At 46.7% G+C, this 21331-nt stretch overlaps 1 protein-coding gene across 2 annotated transcripts; it reads right to left on the minus strand.

Moving 5' to 3' along the window:
• Positions 1 to 4416: 4416 nt before the first annotated feature.
• On the minus strand, positions 4417 to 21331 carry AAR2 (AAR2 splicing factor). Of its 2 annotated transcripts, none has more exons than XM_025876609.1 (4): positions 21271 to 21331; positions 17762 to 18570; positions 14425 to 14654; positions 4417 to 5758 (listed from the first exon to the last, which is right to left on the minus strand). In XM_025876609.1, the coding sequence occupies exons 2-4, from the start codon at positions 18516 to 18518 to the stop codon at positions 5591 to 5593; spliced, it is 1155 nt and encodes a 384-aa protein (XP_025732394.1). In that variant the 5' UTR covers positions 18519 to 18570; positions 21271 to 21331; the 3' UTR covers positions 4417 to 5590. The 2 variants fall into 2 exon arrangements, with proteins under 2 accessions (XP_025732394.1, XP_025732396.1); XM_025876611.2 differs by having other exon boundaries at positions 20953 to 21316.

The following is a 21331-nucleotide window of genomic DNA, read 5'->3' on the forward strand; positions in this document are numbered from 1 at the left end:
AAAGATCGGACAGAAAATGAGCAGAGGACATAAACAATTTCCAAAAGGGACAAGAATAGTGGTGTAGGCATCTTCATTTGAAATGTGCCATGAAGACCCCCCCCAACTCCCACATCCCATCCTCTACCTTCAGGCCATGAGACCCCAAGTAGAACAGTTTATTGAGCCATAGAGGTGACAGCAGAGGCGAAGACCTGCCTAGCAGATGTCTGGGCATGAGATCAGCCCCTCGGAGCCCCCACATCTGGCAGCATCTTTCTCTAAAGCAAATGCCTTTTGCAAACTCAACAGCAACTCTGGTAGGCCAGAGTGCAAGGGGCCTCTGCCCACACGCACCCCAGACTAAGCAGCCCCCCGCCCTGTGGCCCCAGTGGTCCGGAAGGGGCAGAAGCAGCCTCCTCCTGGACTGGATGTTGCTCCCCCTCCTCCCACACCCAGGTGCCACCTCCCCCGAGCCAGGTCGGTCCAGCATGGACACAAAGGGTCTGGGTGGCAACACGAGGAAGCTGTCACAAACCAAGGGGTCAGTGGGGTTGGGGCTGCTGCCGTAAGTCGTCAGCTGGCAGCCTTGGATCCACAGGTCATTATCCCAGATTATGTAACTGTCCTTATGAAGGAGTGCTTGGAGGTGGAGGGCAGCGCTGCACTCATACAGGCGGGCTAGAATTCTGGCTCCGAGATGCGCTGGCCCATGCCTCACCTCTGAGTCTTGCCTTCCTCATCTGTACCATGAGGAATAAGGCCTTCCTTGAAGAGCTGGCGCTCTGCCCATATAAGGTAAGGACCTGACACAGCACCTGGCAGCCAGAAGGAAGCCCCCCACTACGTGCTAGGTCCTACGAATCATCAGGAAGTCCGCACAACTGCCATGGTGGAAGTGGGTGCAGGAATGATTCTTGACCAGGACAGATGAGGACCAGTGGGGGTTTCACATGCCCTCAGCTCTCTGTGAGCTGCAAGACCACCGCGTGACAGCAAGTTACAGATCCCTGATGGGACGGGAGAGTGGGGACTTGTGTGGGGATGGGGACCCAACGAGTTGGTATTCTGCCTAGATTCTGAGCCTTTGGAGAAGTGAGGGGTTATTGGGCTAGCAGAGCCCTTGGAAGGCCGCCAGTGCACCCTTCACCCAAGTCATGAATGCAGCCCAGCATGCACACCTGATAGCACTGGGACCTGAGTCAGTGCCCTCCGTCATCTGGATTACTGCTCTAGCCTCCCTCCCCGCCTCCCTGCTTCCGCCCATCCCCCTGCAGTCTGTGTCCAACGCAGCAGCTTGTGATCCGGGTTAAAACAAAAGTCAGACCACGTCACTCTCTGCTTAAAACCCTCTAATGGATCCCCATCTCACTGAGTGAAATGCAACGTTCTTACAACAGCCCCTAAGCCCTGGACAGTTTGATCCCTCGTAGCTGCCCAGATTTCCTCTCCTTTGATCACTGCACCCTCACCATATGACCCCCGGTGTTCCTAGAACACACCAGGCATGCTCCTGCCCCAGGGCCTTTGCATTCCCTGTTCCTTCTGCCTGAAACCCTCTTCCACCAGATGCCCACATGGCTCCTTGCTCACCTTCAAATCTGTGCTCAAATGTCACCCCATTTAAATCGCGACATCTCCTCTTACCCTGCCAGGACTCTCAATGTTCCTTATCCTGCTCTGGTTTTTTCCAGAGCATTTCTTACAACTAACAATCTCTGTAACCTACTTCTTATGCCTGTTGTCTGCCCCTCCCCCTCAAATGAGCGTAAGCTCACCGGGACAGCACTCTGAAAGTACCGTTCGGATGAAGAAGGAAGAGAGCCCACAGCCGCCTCCCTGTAACTTCTCCCGTGGGTCCCAACTCCACGCTCTGAAGGGTGCAGAGAACTCCTCCTTCAAGACAGCTCTCCCAGTCTGTCTTGAGTGAGGGTCCCACATTTTTCTCCAGCTGCTTCTCATGTGACAGCTCCCTCTCCCCAAAATGTAACCCATCTGTCAATCAGCATCCCTTTGGAAGTGTTGAGTCCAGACTTGAGCCAGGTAGCAATGTCTGGAGGTGACACAGGAAACTTGGAGAAATCTGGGGAGGGAAGGAGATAGACAAAGATCCAAGAAAGACAGAGCTGTGTTTCTTTCACACAGGTCATCTGACATTGGACTGAGAAGCCCCCTACTTCTCCTACCGTCCTCCCACCAAACATTTTAACCCACAGCCCCTAGGATCTCTGTTCTCCAGAGAAACCTAGTGAGTTGAGGCTGGTGAGCACCAGGCTGAGGACGCAGGACAGGAGGCCTGGCAGGTTGGGGCCACACCCCTACCCCCCCCAGCAGGGAACAACTCACACTATTTCTGGCTCCCACCACCACCCCCACCTCAGCAGGGAGGCCAGTCCAGGGCAGGAGCCCAGGGTCCCCACTCCGTTCTGTTTTTGATCTGGCAGATGTGATGCTGCTGAGACTCAGTGACGGCTTCACCCAGGCTTTCACCCAGCATCTCCAGCCCCTGTTTCAGCAGAGGATGGCATTTTGGTCAAGCCAGAGTCTGATTAGTTGGAGACTAACCAACCAACATGTCACGGCGCCCTGGGCATATTAAATAATATTTACAAGGGATGACGTGGGAAAGTAATTATCAATGGTGAGAGGCAGTCCACGGCGGGGAACTCCTCCGCTGCTCATGAGGTGAGAAATTAGAGGGATGGGCTCAGATCACCGAGGGTTGTCGTGGGGACAGTGGGAGTGGCTGGAGACTTGCTACCTCTGCTGATTCTGTTAATAGGATAAAGCAGCCTTGCAAATAAGAGCCAGACCTCAGGAGGCCTGCATTAGAGGGGATTTGGAAATCAGGCCAGGTCCTGCCAATAGCTTCACTTTTAGATGTGTTAGAACTGGAAGGAGCTTTACAGATCAGCAAGGCCACCAGCTCTCCGTTTGCAAGGTTTCTGCCTTCCAGAAATACTGCAAGTATTAAGTAATAATTAATTTGTTTTCACATTTTTTATTCATCAAAGACACATAGAGGACTGCCAGCCGGGACATGCAGAAGACGGAGTCGATGTCACTCCAGCCCCAAACAAGAGACCTACTGGTTTTTTGTCAGCCCAGTCACGTTATCCTGTGCAAATGTAGTTTCCCTTTTGAAAACATTTAAAATAACAGAACAGTCCACTTTTAAATACGTGAGGGAGCCTGGAGAATCTACATCAGAAACCCCAAATCCGAGCAAACTCTCTTACTTTATATGTAAGTAGACCGAGGCCCAGAGAAGGGAAGGGGCTTGTCCGAAGTCGCACAGCTGGCTGGCACCAGGACCAAGGCTCCAGATGAAGCGGGGAGTGGGGAAGGCTGTCGGGGACCCTGGACACCAAGGGGCTTGGGCTTGACTCTTGTCTTCAATCCTTCCCAGCTGTGAGGCCCCGGCAGAATGACTGAAGTTCTCTGAGCCCATTTTCTTACCCATAAAATGGAGAGAATAGTAGCACTTACCCCCTACTTTTGTGAGGAGTAAGTGAAGTAACAGAACAGAGCACTTAATTCTCTTAACCCCTGCTTGTGTGGGTGGTGGGGGTAGCAGGTCTGTGTAGACAGAAGACCAATAGCTCACAGAACAAAGTCATGTGACCCCACTTCTAGGTGCTGCCCTGACAATGTCGGTGGGAAACAAATCTTCTCCCAGTAGAGCTCTAGGTACTAACTTGCAATGCTGTCACTTCCAGGTAGTTATTCAGAACTGAGTGTGCCTTCGGACCCAGGCCATCTCCAGATTCACTGCCTCGGAATTCCTGCGGGGTGGGGCTCGGGAATGTGCACTTAAAAAAAATACTATTGAGTTATAATTTACACAGCATAACATTCCCCATGTTAATGCACATTTTCAGTGGTTTTTAATATATTCATAAGGTTGTACAATCATCACCACTAATTCCAGAACCTTTCCATCACCTCAGAAAGAAACCCTGTAGCCGTTAGCAGTCAACCCTACTCCCCACTCTCCTAGTCCCTGGCAACCACTAACTTCCCTCCCTGTGGATCTATGCTGGACAATCCATATGAATGCACTCATGTAACATGGGGTCTGGGTCTGGCTTCGTTCACTCAGCACGGCGTTTTCAAGGGTTCATCCATGTTGTAGCTTAGATCAGGAATTCCTTCCTTTGGAATGTGCACTTGTAACAAGCTTCCCAAGTAGTTGTGATGAGTGGGGTTCAGGAGGAAGAGAACAACTTCTGATTATTACAAAGCTACAGGGCCTCAATCCTTCCTTCAGGTATGCCTATCTCGGAGGCCCCAGGTAACACCGGGTGCTTGCCTCCTTCAGAGACTGAAGACATCAGGCAGGGTCGCCTGGCGCTCAGTAGGAAGAAGTGTGTCTGTGGACAGTGGCCTGGCAGCTAAGTGGGCAAATTAACTGCAAGAGAGATTCACACAAGGGGATTCAGTCTCAACTCAAAGACTTTAATGTACATTATGCTCTTGGAAAAACAACTCCAAGGAAACAAGTGGAACCAAAAGTCTTAACCAGCATGGATTCTCATTCAGAAACCTGGTATGAGCCGCACCTTGGAAAAGAATGGCACAGGGACTCTTGTCGTAGTACAGTGGTTTGTGCTCAGGGTGGCAGAACCTGTGTGTGACGGGCATGCCCTCAGGACTCCGAGGAAATGGGAGCATCATTACTCCCGTGGCTGACAGCTCCACAGCAGGACTGGGAAGATCTAGGTTGGCCAGGTCATCTCCAGAGCCCTGAATAAAGGCACAGAACTTCAACGGGGCCAAAGAAGCCTCTCCAGAGCAAGAACCTCTCTCTTTGTTGTTGAATCTCCAGGTCATCGGAAACAGTCATGGTGACTCTGGTGAGGAATGGGGCCATATGGAAGGGTTGCCAAGTCTCACCTCTGGGTCTGAGGCCTCAGAATGGAACAGATGGGAGAGACGTGGCATTGGGAAGGCCCTTGAGGTCAGAAGCCACAACAGTCTTGGACAACTACCCACTGGGACCTCTAGACAGAAGGAAGGGACTTATTTGGAGAACGCCAAAACTGCCCACTTGTCAGATTCAACCCAATTGTCTTCTGGGTCCCTTCTCCCCAGTCTGGAGCTCGTGAGTGGTCCCATGCCCGTGTCTTCTGTGATGTGTTCCCATTCAACAAGGACAGGCAGAAATTCTAGCTCATCTCCCTACCATCCTGTTTAACTTTTAAATCACCAACTGATAGCTCAGACACTGTGCCATCCAGGGTTTCTTGTTATTCTAACCATCCTATGGAATAAACAATCAGTTTTCTTAGGCTACTGGCTCACATTCTTCTCCTCTGGAAGGAAGTAGGGTGCTGCTGAGGCAGGTCTCTCCCGAGAGCTTCTGAAAGAGCTGGAATCTGGTCAGGTTAGCCTTCCCCTGACGGGAACCCATGAATGTGCCTTCGGGATGCATATTGCCTGTTGGGCACTGAAGAAACTTATTTATTGGTGAAAGAGGGAATTCTGGCTCCATCTTTGCAGAACCTGGTGGGGCCACTACCCCTGCAGGTCCCAGAAGGAAGGGGTGAATGGAGAGGCCAGCACGGCAGCCGTGGGGGAAGGGACCGCCCCTGGCCAACAGTATTCCCAGTTAGCCAGTCTCTACTCCCTCAGGGAGCTCCACCACCACTGGGGCACAGTCCTCTGGCTCTGCCTCAAAGTCCCACCGAAACTTCTTGGTCAGGTGAGCTTGGAACTTTTCAGCTTTCTGCCTCAGGGTGGCATCCACGGCAACGCTGCAGGCGGAGGAAAAGAAAACCTACAGAGAACAGAGGATAAGTCACTCCTGAGAACACAGAGGGGGCCGAGAAAGCTGTGGAAATTTCCTCATGGTGTTCAGCTCTCTGGGGCGGGTGGATCAGCTGCTGCTGGCACAGGCCCAGGACACCTGCTGTGCTCCCCCCAAACCAAGAAAGAAGGTCCAAACCCAGCTGAAAAGCTGGGGCAGGACTAGAATGGAAAATTACTATCTTGGGCAGAGATGCCCCATTGAGAGTAAGGCCAGGGGGGCCATCACCCTGGCCCAGTCCCCTAGGGAGCTCTCCTGGGCACCTGGGCTATAACTACACCAGCTGGTACCAAGAAAGGCTTGGAGGGCTTATAAGCCCCTGCAGCCCATGAAGTCCCAGGCCCTAGGCCAACGAGGCTGAACTGTTGCTCTAATCTTCATGGGCCACAGGCTGCCAGTCAGAGGTTTCTATTCCCCTTGAAAGTTGTCTTTGATGTTCTTCTTTTAAAATTGTGCTTACAGGGGCGCCTGGGTGGCTCAGTATATTAAACATCCAACTCTTGATTTTGGCTCAGGTCATGATCTCAGGGTTGTGAGACAGAGCCCCACATCGGGCTTCATGCTGGACGCGAGCCTGCTTAGGATTCTCTCTCCCTCTCCTTCTGCACCACCCCCATTCATGCACATGCTCTCTCTCTTAAAAAAAAAAATAAAGTTGTGGTTAACATGTACATAATACAAAACCTACCATTTTAACCTTTTACATTATCATTTAAAAAATTAAATACACGTAACATTTACCATTTTGACCATTTTTAAGTATACAATTCAGTGGCATTAAGTACATTCACATGGCTATGCAACTGTCACCATCATCCATCTTCAGAATTTGTTCATCCTTCCCAACTGATACTCTTTACCCACACTAACTTCCCATTTCCCCCTCCCACCAACCCCTGGAAGCCACCCTTCAGCAATGAACAAGGGTTCCATTTCTCCACATCATTGGCAAGATCTGTTTTTTGTTATTTATTTATTATTATTATTTTTTAATAATAGCCATCCTGATGGGTGTGAAGTGGTATCTCACTGTGGTTTTGATCTGCGTTTCCCTGATGATTAGTGATGCTGAACACCTTTTCATGTAGATGTACTGGCCATTTCTATGTCTTCTTTGGAGAAATGTCTAATTAAGTCCTTCACCCATTTTTAGTCAGGTTTTCTGTAGTTCTTTAGATATTCTTTTGTTTTGATGTTCTTTTTAATTCAGTTTCATCTGATATAAACATTGGACAGGGGGCAAAGCAGTAATTTTCTCTATATCTGACACTCCATTCTGGATTTTCCTGGATCCCAATCACTTCTAAGAGTAACAGCAAACTCATTACTCCTTCTCATACTATTTTACTGTTTTCAAATTCAAAGAAGTTTCGGAGTATCCCAACAGATCCTCACCATGCTCTGGGAAGACACACCAGAATACCTATTTTATGGAAATAGAGGCTAAGAGGAGTTAAATGACTGGATGAAAACTAACAGGAAAGGAAGGAGTAGTTTTCCCCAGACCACCCCACAGAAGCAGGAGCGTCAGGGTGGGGGAAGCTCTTTGTTCCACTTCTGTCTCCGGCTGTAGCCGGCCTGCAGGTCACCATGGAAGGAATTTGGGCTCCGGGGGCCTTGACCTGACCAAGTTAACAGGTGTACTCCACGGCCGCTTCTCCACTGCCTGGTGGCAGGAGTGAAGCTCGTTTCAGTGGTCTTTGTCTGGAGTCATTCTGTTGGAGTGGTAGCAGGGACAGAAGTGATTGGAGGCTGTGGGTGTGCAGAAGCACAAGTGGGGGGTACAGAATTTGGTGTCATTAACTTGGGAATCGACTAAATACAGGAGCAGGCAGCACAGCGACGACACAACAGCCGATCAATAACTAATTAGAAGGGCTGTGTGAGCGAGGTGGCGGAGGGCAGCAGGGAAGCTGGCCGCCTGTCTGCAGGCAGCTAACGGAGCTTGCCCTGGAGTGCCGACTGCGCAGCCCAGCGGGGCTCTGGGGAGCAGCCCTGCACGGGAAGCAGGGAAGCCTTGTTTCAAACGGGGTTAGTTCCAGAGGCCCTGCATATCCCTGGGTCTGTCCTGAGGTCCTGGGGAGCCTGCTGACTGAAGCTGCAAAAGCCTCTTCCTGCTCGCCTCCTTCCACAGTAAACTGGACCCCTCCCTACACAGCCACACTGAGCAGCTGCCAAACACGCTCTACTGCTTCTCCTGTGCCCCTACACACGTGCTCTGTCCTCGGCTCAGAACACCCTTCCATCCCTGCTTTCACCTTCTTCACCTACTGATTTCTCCTAGTGACTCAGGTTCAGCCGAGACCTCACCTCCTTTAGGATGTCTTCCCAGACCAAGAATGGCACAGGTGCTCCTTTATGCTCCTCCAGCGCCCAGGGTTACGGCGAACGTAGCTTCAATCTCAGTTAGGTAACAGTCCATTTACTGTTGAGCTCTCCCAAGAGACAAGGAGCAACTCCAAAGCAGTGACTCTTTCTCCTACTGCATACACACTCCTGGCACAGAGTCTGACATAAAGGACCCATGAGGTGTTTTAATGAGCAAAAGAATGAAGAAGACCATAGACTCTATGAAAATCCATTTTTGGTTCACTTTTGCACAAGTCCTTGGCACCAAATAATTGCTCAATAATTATGTGATAGTGCTGGACAAAATAAAGGACTCATCCTGGGGAGGAGGTGGCCCCAGAATGTCACCAGCTCACAAGCCACCTCCTTGTGACAGGTCTCTTACAAAAGCCCAACCTGAAATGAACTGCTCCAGCCTCTATTCCCCTAGCACTGGGCGTGAACCTTTCTATGGCATTTCTCATACTGTGCTCACAGTATCTGTGCTCCTTAAGAGTAGAGAATGAGTCCTTTTTATCAACATGTCACACGCAGCATATGGCCCAGGGCCTGGCACAGAGTTAGGGCCCAAAGGAAGCTCACTGAACAGATATGAATGAGATGCAGGGACTACCCTGCATTTGGCAAGGGCCAGCAGTGACAGGTCAGAACAGGCTGGGCTCAGACTCATCACTCATCCTTCCCACCCAACTCTCAAACGATTCCTGGGAGTGAAATCAACCAGAGGCAGGTATAACAGAAAACCTTCTGTCTGAAAAATAAGGCTTCTAATTTAAAAAGTGCTTTGTCCTTTTTAAAGAACTTGTCAATTGAATCTTTACTACAAGCCTGCATACTATAAACCTGGGAGGTAAGAGGACAGGAAATGACTGTTCCCACCGTACAGATGAGAATGGTGATAAACGCCAAGCCAGTAAGAAACGTCAAGCGAGATCCAGTCCAAGGAGGGAAATCTCAATCCTTCGTCCCTACCAAGGCCTTCTTTTGGTCTTGACACAGACTTAACATATTCATCATATTCTCAGCACTGCCCTGTGGGAAGCCAGGGTACTTGGAGACCAGGTGCTTCTGGAACTGTCCCCTTTGCAGGCCTCCAGGACCCAGGGCACAGCCCAGGTTGACTTTTTTTTTTTAAAAAGCAACTTTATTGAGGTATAATTTACATACAACTAGATTCACCCATTTTAAGTGTTCAATTTGTTTTGACAAATGTGTACACCCATGCAACCATTATATGATATAATCGGGTATTAATTTTTTTCTTTTGGTATTTAGTTTTATGAGTCTGAAGCCCACATACCATCACAATCAGGATACTGAACAGTCACTCCGAAAAACTCCCCTGTGCTGCCCCTTAGTGGTCAAACCCTCCCCTTACCCAAGCCCCTGGCATCCAGTGATCTATTTTTGTCCCAATAGTTTACAAACTTGATATTTTAAAAACCCATAATTCAGAAAAGGAGATATATAGACATTACCTAGTTTTCAAGCAATAATTTACTTTGGTTCTCTTGTTTTTAATTTTATGGATTCTTCAGAAAACTTGGTAATGATCTATTTATTTTACTTGTTAAGGTGAAATCGAGTAAATGCTTCTTAACATCACTGGGAAATGAATCATCTTAATATCAGAAGATTAGTCCTGGATATTTTAAAAATACTTTTGAAAGAAGACAACAACATTTCACAAACAACTGCATTTCTCTAAAACTAAAAGCACACCCCTTGGGTATTTTTCTTTAAATATAGAAAAAGGTATTAATATTTTTATCATTTAGTCTGTATATTCTGAAACTGTAAATTACTTTAGCCAGAAATGTAAAAGCCTTCTTTTAAACCCAAGTTAAATAAATTGAGTTCAGTCAGGTCACCTTGAGAAATTCAAAATATCAAGGTAGGTAGCTGAGTCACTATCTTATCCTATTTTTTGGACAGACAAAAAAGATGAAATTTCCTAATTTTTTCAATTCCCAAATGATTATTCAACTTAGAATGAAACTAGCCAGAGGTAGAACATTCTATTTCTACTTGCAGAAGAAGAAAATGGTGTTAAATAAAACTATCATTTCACAATGATTACCAGGAGAGCAAAAAGCAACAGGAACCATGTCTTCTGAGGTCGGGTTCAAGAATTTGGGATGTTTCATCTGGGAAAAATAAATGGGAGCCCACCACAGACTTTAGAATCAAAACTCAGCCTTGCCATCCACTAGCTCCGGTGATCTTGGGCAAAATCATGTGACCTCTATGATCCTGTTTCCTCATTGTAAAGTGAGATTAAATACTTAGCTCTGAGCACTGGGGTGAGGGCTAAATGAAATAATGCACACAATAAGTGTGCAAAAGTGATAGCTGACGGCAGAAGGTGTGCAAGTAGGTAGGTGAAATTGATCATGACAGGTGTTCTGGTAAAAATACTACAGACATCACTCAGAGCCAGTGTCTTCCATCAAGAGTTAAAGATGAACACTGGCATTTAGAATATTGGTAAGAAATGAAGCTGGAAAGCATAGATGACCTATTGTGACTTAAAGTATTTTAAAAAAAACAGGTTATGTGACTATATGCCTAAATGCTATGCAATCAGCAATGAGAATCCTTATTTTGTACATAACTCATTTTCTAACATACTATTAAATTCAGATTATCCTTTCATTGGTTTTAAACAAATTATGGTGACTCAAGTTGCTTTTAATAAAAGAAAAAACTGTATCTATTTTTGTAAAACAAGTAATTTTTATTCAAGCTAAATCCATGGGATTTATAAAAACCAGTGGCATCTATTCAAAAGGGCCTCTAATGGCAGAGGCCATTATGTGGCTAATTTTATACCAGCTAATGTGGCAGCCTTTAAGTGCTTACACATACAAACACCAGTCCCTCTCCATGGGTAGTAGCCATTTAAGCTCCTAAGTAAGAAAGCCAGTTCCACTTACTTGACTACCTGGGGGCAGAGCAGGCTGCTGGCTGAAGAAAGCTTTTATGGGCTGATTCATTCACTCACACACATCCTGAGTGAGTGCCTCCGTGTGGGGGGCTAGATTCTCACTGCCAAGATGGTACCAACGTTAACTCTCCATTTAAAAAAAAAAAAAAAAAACTTGTAATATCCTTTCTACATTGTGCCTGTTGAAATCTGTCATCCTTCCAGCACATGGTTAAACGCCTCCCTTCACAGTCACTCCTGATCCGCTCTCTCCTGCTCAAGTTGCAACCCTAGTCTGAATTAACCAATTCCTTTTTAGTGATCAGACTGCACCATTTACACCTGTCATATTAGGGGCATCTATTTACACTACCACAGGAATTATGTACTCTAGCCATCAAAAAATATCCAATAACACAACGTGAGACAAGTGCTAAGCCTCGACTAGGTGTTGAAAACAACCAGATGAACAACAAACCAGGCTTTGGGTAAGAGTTCACGGCTTAGTGGGGAAGTCAGGCCGACAATGTACACATTTCAGCAAGCCCAGCCTGTGTTATAATTGTGACAAGTCCAAAGTAGGCTAATAGCATGGAAAGGAGAGGGATCAGGAATGGCTTCACAGAGAGGGATGCCGTGAGGGCATCTTGTAGGATGAACAAGTTCACACCAGGCAGAATGAAAATCATGTTCAGTTAAGAAGGCATGAAACGGGCATAAAGTTTCAGTTGTGCCGAATGAAAAAGTTCTAGAGATCTGCTGTGCTTATAGTTACCAATACTATACATGTTATGTGATTTTTTACCACGATAAAAAAATGGGGGGGGAGGTGCCTGGCTGGCTCAGTCAGTTAAGCATCCAACTCTTGCTTTCGGCTCAGGTCATGGTCTCGGGGTTGTGGGATCGAGCCCTGCATAGGGCTCCGTGCTCAGTGTGGAGTCAGCTTGAGATTCCCTCTCTCTCTGCCCCTCCCCCTGCTTGTGCTCTCTCTCTCTAAAATAAATGAAAATATTAAAAAAAAAAAAAAGGCCTGAAACAGCACGGCATTTCCTTGAACTTGTAAGGAGACCACTATTGCTGAAGGTGACAGGGGAAAACAAGGAGAGGAAGGAGAAGCTGGAGAACAGATCAGGAGCCAGATCAGAATGGGCCTTGTGATCTGTTTGGGCTTTTAACTTTCTAGGCAATTAGGAGGTGCAGAGAAATGGTATCAGATCTGCACTTCAGAGTAACTCAGGCGGCAGCATGGGAGACAGGTGCACTGACGGGTAGGCATGGAAGCTGACAAACTGATGCAATCTAGATGAGACCAAAAGGGTCTCAGGGCCCATGTCAGGTAAAGGGTACCGGGGCAGGACCGCCTTCTAAACAACGCTATCTGGAGTGACTTGATCAAGTCATTTGTTTACTTTCCTACCAAAATATAAGCTGCAAGTCAGGGACTCTGTCTTGTTCACAGCTCTATTTCTAGTCCTGCAACAGAGCCTTGAATATAGCAGATGCTCAGCAAATACCTGCTAAATCAATGAATAAATCTCTTGAGGGCAGGAACCCTAATATACAGATCCCTCAACACTTTCAGGAAAATATCATATATAAAGATAGGATGCTCAAAAATATGTGTTCATATATTTTTTTAAAGGCACATGTCCTGGATTTTTCCAAATAATGACATCACATTTTCTTGGTATAAAGTCCAGACAGAATTCTTCCAACCATCAGCTCTGCACACCCCACCTGGGCATCTAGCAATCCAGCCGGGCCCTCTCTGCTTCATAAATCATTGTTGGCAACATAGCGTCAGCAATCAGAGCTCAGCTGTTGGTCAGCTCTGCTGACAATGGTCAGGACAGCCAATGACACAGTGTGGCACTCCTAGGTTTGTGTGACAGCATTAACGCACATCACAAGGGTAGCACATCATTCCCATGGGTCATTGCCAGAGGCAAGTCAGCAAGCTGATGCCCCCCTCACTCCTCATCAGTTACTAGCTCATGTGACCCAGGAACTTGTCGGGGGTAGAGTGGTATTTCCCCTTCAGAGGAGAGATGAAGGGACTTAAATTCTCTCTCTTCTGTCAAGAACCAATAAAAGAGAAGTTTTATAACTCTTTTTTTTTTCTTTTTTTGAAGTGGAACACACCAGGCTCAAGCCATCAGCTTGACCAACTTTCCCCATGGTCTGCACAAGACCCCCAACTGCCAGGGTTTTAAGTCAGCTGCCTGCTTACAGGGATTCTTCCAATAGTATGTTGTTTGTAGAAAAGTGTCCCATGCCTCTGAGAAATAAGCCCCTCACGGTGTCTCCACTGATGTCAATCAAGAATCCTTACTGGAGGAATCTACACTATATTCAGGACACAGGAGCATAATCACAAGACTCAGGCCTGGGTTCAAATCCTGACTCTGCCACTTACCAGCTGTGTGACCTTACATAAATGACTTAACCTTTCTGAGTCTCAATGTTCTCATTTGTAAATAGGAAATAATCCTCCCTGCCTTGAAGGGCTCCAGAGAGATTAAATGAGGGAACCCAAGTAGCATGACAAACATGATGCCTGCTACTCAACAGGCATTTACTGAATGTTTGTTCCTTTTCTCACCCTGGGTGGGAGTGGTAGGTTAGTGAGTAGCCACCTTCAAAGGAGCGGGCCTCATTGTGGTCTCACACACAGGGAGAAAAAAGCAGCTCATGGAACAAAAAGTATGGAAACTGACAGCTTGCAGCTTCTGCCTCTTCCACACTTGAGAAAGTTACAAAATGTGAGTGACAGAGGCTGTCCCAGGAACATAAAGGAAGCTAATCTATTTGCAAAGGGAGGAAATAGCACAGGATGAAGATTGTAAGTTGTTTGAAGCTTCTTCCCTAATTACCACTCATAATGAAAATTTAATTGCCAAGTTAAAAGCAAATTTCACTTTTTCTGTCAGAGAATCTCTGCAGAAACTGGCACGTTTTGTTTGAACAGGAAATCAAAGTTACTTTAATGCTTAAATGAGATCTAAGGAGCTGCAGATGTTTCCCTAGAAATAACAAGCTTCAAAACTCTGTCCTACTGGGTTATACCAACTTATGGCTACGGGGAGAAAGAAAAAGTGTTTTGAGCTGAATAACTCATAGAGGTGGAGGTTATTCAAACGCCAAGTACCCCACTGCGTGGCACTCTCAGAGCAAGGCAGGCGAATGGTGGTATAGAGAGAGGGTCTCTGGCACCATGGAACTTACAACTGAGTGGAAGAGAGAACCAGGAAACAGCCTGAGGTTAGGAAACTAAAACAGAAAAGTAACCCTCCTGAAGGGGCTTTCACACATCCTCGCCATAATTCTGACCCACACGGGTGTCAGCCAAAAGATGGCTCACCTGTAAAGTACTGGTGAGGAAGTTGTTCTGGGAGACAATGTCCACAAAGAAGTCGGCCGGGATCTCGCCAAGCTGGTGGTACAGGATAGAGATGAGGTTGACGTAGAGGGTGTGGTGCCTCACCATGGCTTCCTCGGAGCGGCACAGGAGATTCAGGAGCCGCTTCCAGTGCTCAAATGCCTCGTACACGTTCCCCAGGAGGAAGCATACAAAGGCAAACTGGAGTTCACCTGAGAGGCGCAGAGAGGAGAATGATTCTGAGAGCGTGGAGAGCCAGCCGATGCTATGAGGCCACCAATTCTACTGGACCTCAGCAATAGGTGGTGGCCCCCTGCAGAGCACTCCTGCTAGGTGGGGTTTTGCACTGAGTACATGCTCAGTTCAAGTTGGCTGAACTGCTCTAAACTCAAGCTACAAAAAACCAAACTGTGGTTTTATAAAATCAGACTGTAAGGAAGAGATCTACCTAGTATTTGCCTGGCACTTAGAAAGTTTACAAAATGTGTCCATGGGTATTATGTCAGGTGGATCCCAAACTTCGCTGCCTATCAGAATTACTAGGAGAGCTCGTTGAAGACAAAGCTGCCCAAGTCTCCCCCATGGAGAGCCTGGTTGAGGACAGATGATGAAGCCTCAGTATCTGTAGCCCTAAAAAGCTTCCCGGGTAATTCTGATGCAAATGGTCTGCTCCAGAGCCAGGAAATGCTGCACTACACCATGTAATCCCCAGCCCAACTCCACAAGGTATTCAGGGAAGGTGGTATCTGTCTCATTTTACAGATGAGGTCAAGGGACCTACCCAAGGTCACACATCAAATGCTTGGCAATGGGAATAATGGAAAGATAAAACAAAATTCCTAGTGGGTGAGAACAGTTCCAGAGCTTCCCAGAAGAGGAAAATTTGTGAGTACTTGTTCTAGGCTTAGCCTGCTAGCCCAAATCACTTGCATTTGTTTAACCACACGGCTCTGTGATTTAATCTCTATGAACAGCTTGGTGGCTAATAGCATGAGCTCTGGAACCAAACTACCTGAGTTCAAATCTCGGCTCCACCCTTCAGAGATGTGTGATCTTGGGCAAGTTACTCAATCTGTTTATACCTCATTTTCCTTATTTGAGGGCTGTGGGGAAGATTAAATAAATCAATATAGTTCACATAAAGCATTTAAAATAATGCCTGGCACAAAGGAGCGCTCAAGAAATATTAGCTATTATTATTCCCACATTTCCACCAGATGCCTGTCTGAAACAAAGAGACGCCATGATCCAGAAGCCACTGTCCTTGGGCAAGCAACTGGGTCTCTGGTTGCCAAGATATACTGCTACTGATCAGAGACATTCTCTCTGGCTTCAAATTTAATGAGGGCTTCTGTGGTGTCATACCTACACATGGGTCGTAAAAAGAACAGATGCACTCAACACCAAGTACCTCTTTAAATGCATGGTGTTTGATCTCTGTCACCTCCAGAGATATGAAAAACTGGTTCTCTATTCCCAGGCTTGTGGAACTAAGTTTGTCTAGCTGCCTGGTCCAGATATACTGGATGTTTGACTGACATTTTCAAGATATTGTCAAATTTCCTTTCTATGACAGAGGTTAATGATTTGCTTCTACAGTTGGCTTTACCTGGTTGGTTTGTGAAAACAGGAGCTTATTCTCTGAAATTAGGGCATTTACTTAAATTCATGCATTTCTGGCCTAGTCCGAAATTAAGTTATGAGATCAGAAGTAATTTCAAAGAGCTGTCAGGAAGATACAAAGTTATCCCTGCAACAGACCTTTCACAACATTACTTTGAAGAACTGAAACGTTTAAGAGGTAAAAAACAGGATTTCTGTTCATTTTTAAGCCAGAATTTCTTAAGTGTTACTTATTAAATAATAATACTGTGTAATGCATTAGGATGCACCCATTAAAATGTGCCCTTTTATCAGAGAGCCAATGATATGAAGGGCCCTATATTCAAATTTCTCACTGATCTTCCAACAGAAAAATATGCAAATACCTAGACAATTTGTAAAAGAAAAAATATAAATAGCTGTTAAAGATGTGACGAATGTTTGCTGTCACTAGAATCAAAGAAATATAAATTGAAACGACATCACTCTCCAACCATCCCTTTGGAAGAGGCCTTTGTTAACTCGCCATTTCAGAGGTGATGGGCAACAGCCTCACCCCAGCTAGCAACACACACGCTTTGATCCAGCAATTCAACCCTAAATGTATGTATAAGTACACACAAGGATGTTCATCAGATGATACAACAGGGAAAATAGGGATATCTTAAAGGTCCAACCAACCAGAGGGCTGGTTCAATAACTAAGCAGCCACTATCGAGGAGGGGCTGTTTCAGTGACATAGAAAAACGTTTATGCTAAAGCAGATTACAAAATATACTGTAATCTTGTTTTTGTAAAAATTCATTTATACACACAAACACATATAATTGAGGAAGAAAAAAAAGACTAAAGGGAGATACATAGAAATACACAGAGAAGAGACTGCAATGAAATGCTGCACATGGAGACATAAACATGCAAAAGACAAAAAGCAAATACACCCAAATGTACAAAATGGTTATTTCTTTTTTTTTTTTTTAAGATTTTATTTATTTATTTGAGAGAGAATGAGAGATAGAGAGCACGAGAGGGAAGAGGGTCAGAGGGAGAAGCAGACTCCCCGCTGAGCAGGGAGCCCAATGTGGGACTCGATCCCGGGACTCCAGGATCATGACCTGAGCCGAAGGCAGTCGCTTAACCAACTGAGCCACCCAGGCGCCCCCAAAATGGTTATTTCTAAGTGGTGGGAATTGGGAGGGAATTTTTGTTTGTTTTGCTTCTATGATGACCATATTATTATTTTTGCAATAAGGGAGAAAAATAACAAAAACAATAATAATTTTTAAAAAATCACTATCCTGGTCTAAGCCAGTGGAGACCAACACTTTTGAGAGAATCAGGAGAAAACTGAGGAGGCAGATGGGAGGCTGGGAACCAGGAGCCCTGGGCTCTGGTCTCACTTTGTCCATATAGTTGGTCAAATCCTTTCCCTCTGTGAACCTCAATCTATAAAATGAGGGGCTGGGCCACATCACTGGTTCCCAAACAGTACTGGCTGCATCAGGTTCACCTACGGTGCTTGTTTATTATATGGACAAACACACAGACAGATACTGCTGGGGCCCTACTCCAGCTCTCTTGAATCAGTCTCCAGGGGGAATGGGCAAGCCTGCTTCCTAGCCAAGTATAGGAACCACTGGACGAGATAACCCAAGATGTACCCCCTACTATATACCCATCCCTTGGTCCACTCCCAAAGAATCCTGTTTCTCCTTACCAAGCACATCCTGGGGGCTGCTGGGGAACTGCTTGCTGAGCACCGTCTCCAGGGCATAGCTCAGGTCCATGCTGTGCCTGGTTATCTCTGCTGGCGTGGCACCTGCCGGGAACATCTGTGTGGGCAGCTCTGAGAAGCGGATCTCTGTCCCGGCTCTGGGCTTCATCTCTGGCAGCCGGGCCAGGCCCTCCTGGTAGCTTTTGCACTCAGTGCCACAGCGAGGTAGATTCTGCTCCATGCGGTCCTTGGTGTGTTTCATGGAGAGCACGGGAAGCACCTCTGAGAAGGCGCAGATCTGCCGGCTCTCGGGCTGCAGCTTCTCCATCGTGGCCTCGCTGATAAAGTTGGTGAGTGAAATCCACTTCTTGAGTGTGGCATATGGGTAAGGGCCCAGGAACTGGTCCAGCTCCTGGAGGTTGGCCCTCATGGCCTCCACCTCAGCCTCTGGGGCTGGGGTCAGGTCTACCTCTTCCTGGACGGCATTCCAGCGCAGGACTATCAGGCCTCGCTGCTGCAGGCTAAGGAAGAAGCCCATTCGAGGCCCCACCTCCCTGGGATTGGCCTTGTCCACCGAGCTGTAGTGGAGGAAGTGGATGCCTGGTGGGATCATCTTCACACCCCGGAACTTGGGGCCCACCTCCCAGGAGTTGTAGTCAATGCCAAACTCTGTCCCCTTGGGCATATTCAGGATGACCACAGTGGCCCCTTCAAAGAAGAGGCGCTTGGCAAGCTCAGGATCCATCTGCATGGCAGCCATGGGATCAGCGCTAGGTGACCAAAAAGAGAATCCCTCCTGTCTTCCAGAACAACTGAAAAAGAAAGAAATCAGAGTTAACTGGAACTTGGGGAAAGATGCTTCATTTGCTGAGGATTCTGCATGTGCCAGATTAAATCAGACCCCTGACATAATTATCTCCCTTAATCCTCGCCACAACCCTGCATCAATTTTACTGATGAGGAAAATAAGACTCAGGAAGAAGAGGATTTTGTGTTTTGGTTTATTGAGAAAGAACACTCACTGCATAGCCAGAAAGACACTGAGGAGAAGTGACATGCTCAAGGTCATGCAAGGTCACATAAATTAGAACCTGGGTACCCTGTCCTCCAGGTCAATGTTCCTCTCACTGTCCGCTCAGGATCTGCTCCCAGATCTCTCTCTCACAACAGGATGAAGGTGGGGAAAGCCTGGGTGGTCTATTCGAAACTACAACTGTGCCTAAACTGCCTCACACTGTAACTCTGCCTAAACCCTATTGCTGAAGAGTCCCAAGGAGCTGAGAAGGATGATTAAATCCAGCATATACCCAGTTTCCCATAAGCCTCAAGGCAGGCCCAGAAATGGACAGAAGGTGGAAAGTGGGTGCTCGGCATCTAAAATTCATAAAATGTTTCAGAAGCAGAAAGCTTTTCAACCACAAACCTCCTCTTCTCCTTTTACGCATAAAAACCCCTGAAGTCCAGGGAGTGAAACAACTTCCCACAGGGCCTACAGTCAGCGGCAACTCTGGACCCCTTGCCCAGAATGGATTCAGGTGGCATGGCTGGCCTAGGATCAGTATTTAGAAGAGAAAGAGCAAGAACACTTATTTTACCCACCTCTGAACTATCCATGGGGACATAGTGGCACAACGTGTAGGCAGGCAGACACCGCCTGGGTGGTATTTATAGGAATGGTTCCAACATGAACTAATTTAATCCAAACAATTATCTAACCTTCTAGTCCCAAGACGCTTACCTATTCAATTTAACAAATAATCACTGAGCACCTGCACCGTGCCAGATCTTTGCCTGAAACAATGATCTGTGAAACATCCACAGAGTAGGACAGTCACCACTACCTCTAGGCACTTCCAACCCAGCCGGATGCACAAACAACAAGACCCCCAAATTTCACAAACTGAAGAACCAGCTGCCTGTTTAATTCTTCTTACTCTTTTTTATGTTAAGCAAACAGAACAAAATAAAACAGTGAGGAAAGGAAGGCCAACCTGGTTCCAAAAATGTTAGAGGCAATGTTTTATCATCTTAACCCCAAACCACGACAAATGACTCACCCTACATCAGCATATTTTTTTTCAAACTGCAAGTCAAAACTCATTAATGGGTTAAGAAATCAATTTAGAGTCTCAACCAGAGTTAATTTTTTTTTTAATGGAAGGAGAATTAAAAAAAACAGCATGCATCATGAGTAATAAAGATAATAACTGTCTTCTGAAGTTTTATGTGTTTGTATGGATTCTTGGTCATGAGGTAAAATGTATTAGTTATTGTAGGTCACAGTCAAAAAAGCCTGAAAGCCACTGCTCTAAATAATTTGCATCATCATCATCTTATTCCCAACCCTGAATTCAGAAGGTACTTAATAAATACTTGCTAAATGAAGAGCTATTGCATTTAGAGTAATTGTTCATCAACTAGCCATTTTCCCTTGTGGTATCTGTGCTCCTCCTTGATAATGACATTCCTTTATTCTAATTACACCAGCCATAATTCTCTTCACTGTATCTTCAGCAGCTGGTACATGGCCTGGCACAGAGAAAATGCCCTGGAATGCACAAAGTCACAGCCATCTGCTTCTCTCCATCACCTCCTTACTCCAAGTTACCCTTTCTCCATCCAAGAGCCAGAGGGAACTTTTCAAAATGCCAATCTAAGCCACACTTAATGCCATGTTGAGTGGCTTCTCTTATGGCTCCGGGAAAACCAGAATTTTTACCCTGACCTATAAGACCTACAAGGCCTGGGCTCCCTGGCCCCGCCCAACTCCTTCTGATTGTTTCATACCATGCATCCCCCCCCCCCGCCCCCCAGCTCTCTGTTCTAGCCACATTGGCCTCTTACAGACCCTCAAGTAGGAGGCTCCCTGGGTAAAAAAAAAAAAACTCTTCCCTCTCCTCTTCCTCAAATCATTTCTTCTGATGGCAGCTCAATATTCACTTCCTCACTAAAGCTTGCTTGACCCGGGGTTAGGTCAGGTATCCCATGAGACCCTCACTCCCCCCGCACCCCATACCTTTCCATTTCCCTGACTAGGCTACAATTTTGCGTTTATGGGCTGTCACCTCCGTGAGACTTGAGTGTTTTTGTTCCTCCAGCACACACTAGATGCTCGATAAGCATTTATTTAATAAAAACATGATATCCACTTTGTAGATGAGAAACAAAGGGTCGGTTTGGGCAAATTACCTTACCCGAAATTAGAGTCGGACAGAACCAAATCGGGCGCCGCCAAGGTCTCCGGCACCCAAGTTCTCAAGTTAGGGAAACAGCGAAGTTACCCCGGGTGCCCCAAAAAGTACTGCCGACGGGGGCTCTGGTGACGGTTTATCGGGGAGAAAGGCCTGCAGAGCCACCAGGGTCCCAGCACCGGCCCACAGGGCGGGATGCGCGCGTCCCGGCGAGGCGACCCACTTCAGGGCACTCTGCGATCCCGAGTCGGGAAAAGGGTGGCCGGGCCAAAAAGACAGCGAAGGCAGAAAAGTTCCAGCAGGCCAGGGGGCCGCACTCACCAGCTTCGGACTCTCCCCGCTCTCGCGCACCGCCGAAACGCACCGGAAGTTCTCGAGCTTT

The sequence above is a fragment of the Callorhinus ursinus genome, unplaced genomic scaffold (assembly GCF_003265705.2).
Source record: "Callorhinus ursinus isolate GAN/ISIS: 27379988/994484 unplaced genomic scaffold, GSC_fseal_2.0 scaffold38, whole genome shotgun sequence".
Taxonomy (NCBI): Eukaryota; Metazoa; Chordata; class Mammalia; order Carnivora; family Otariidae; genus Callorhinus; species Callorhinus ursinus.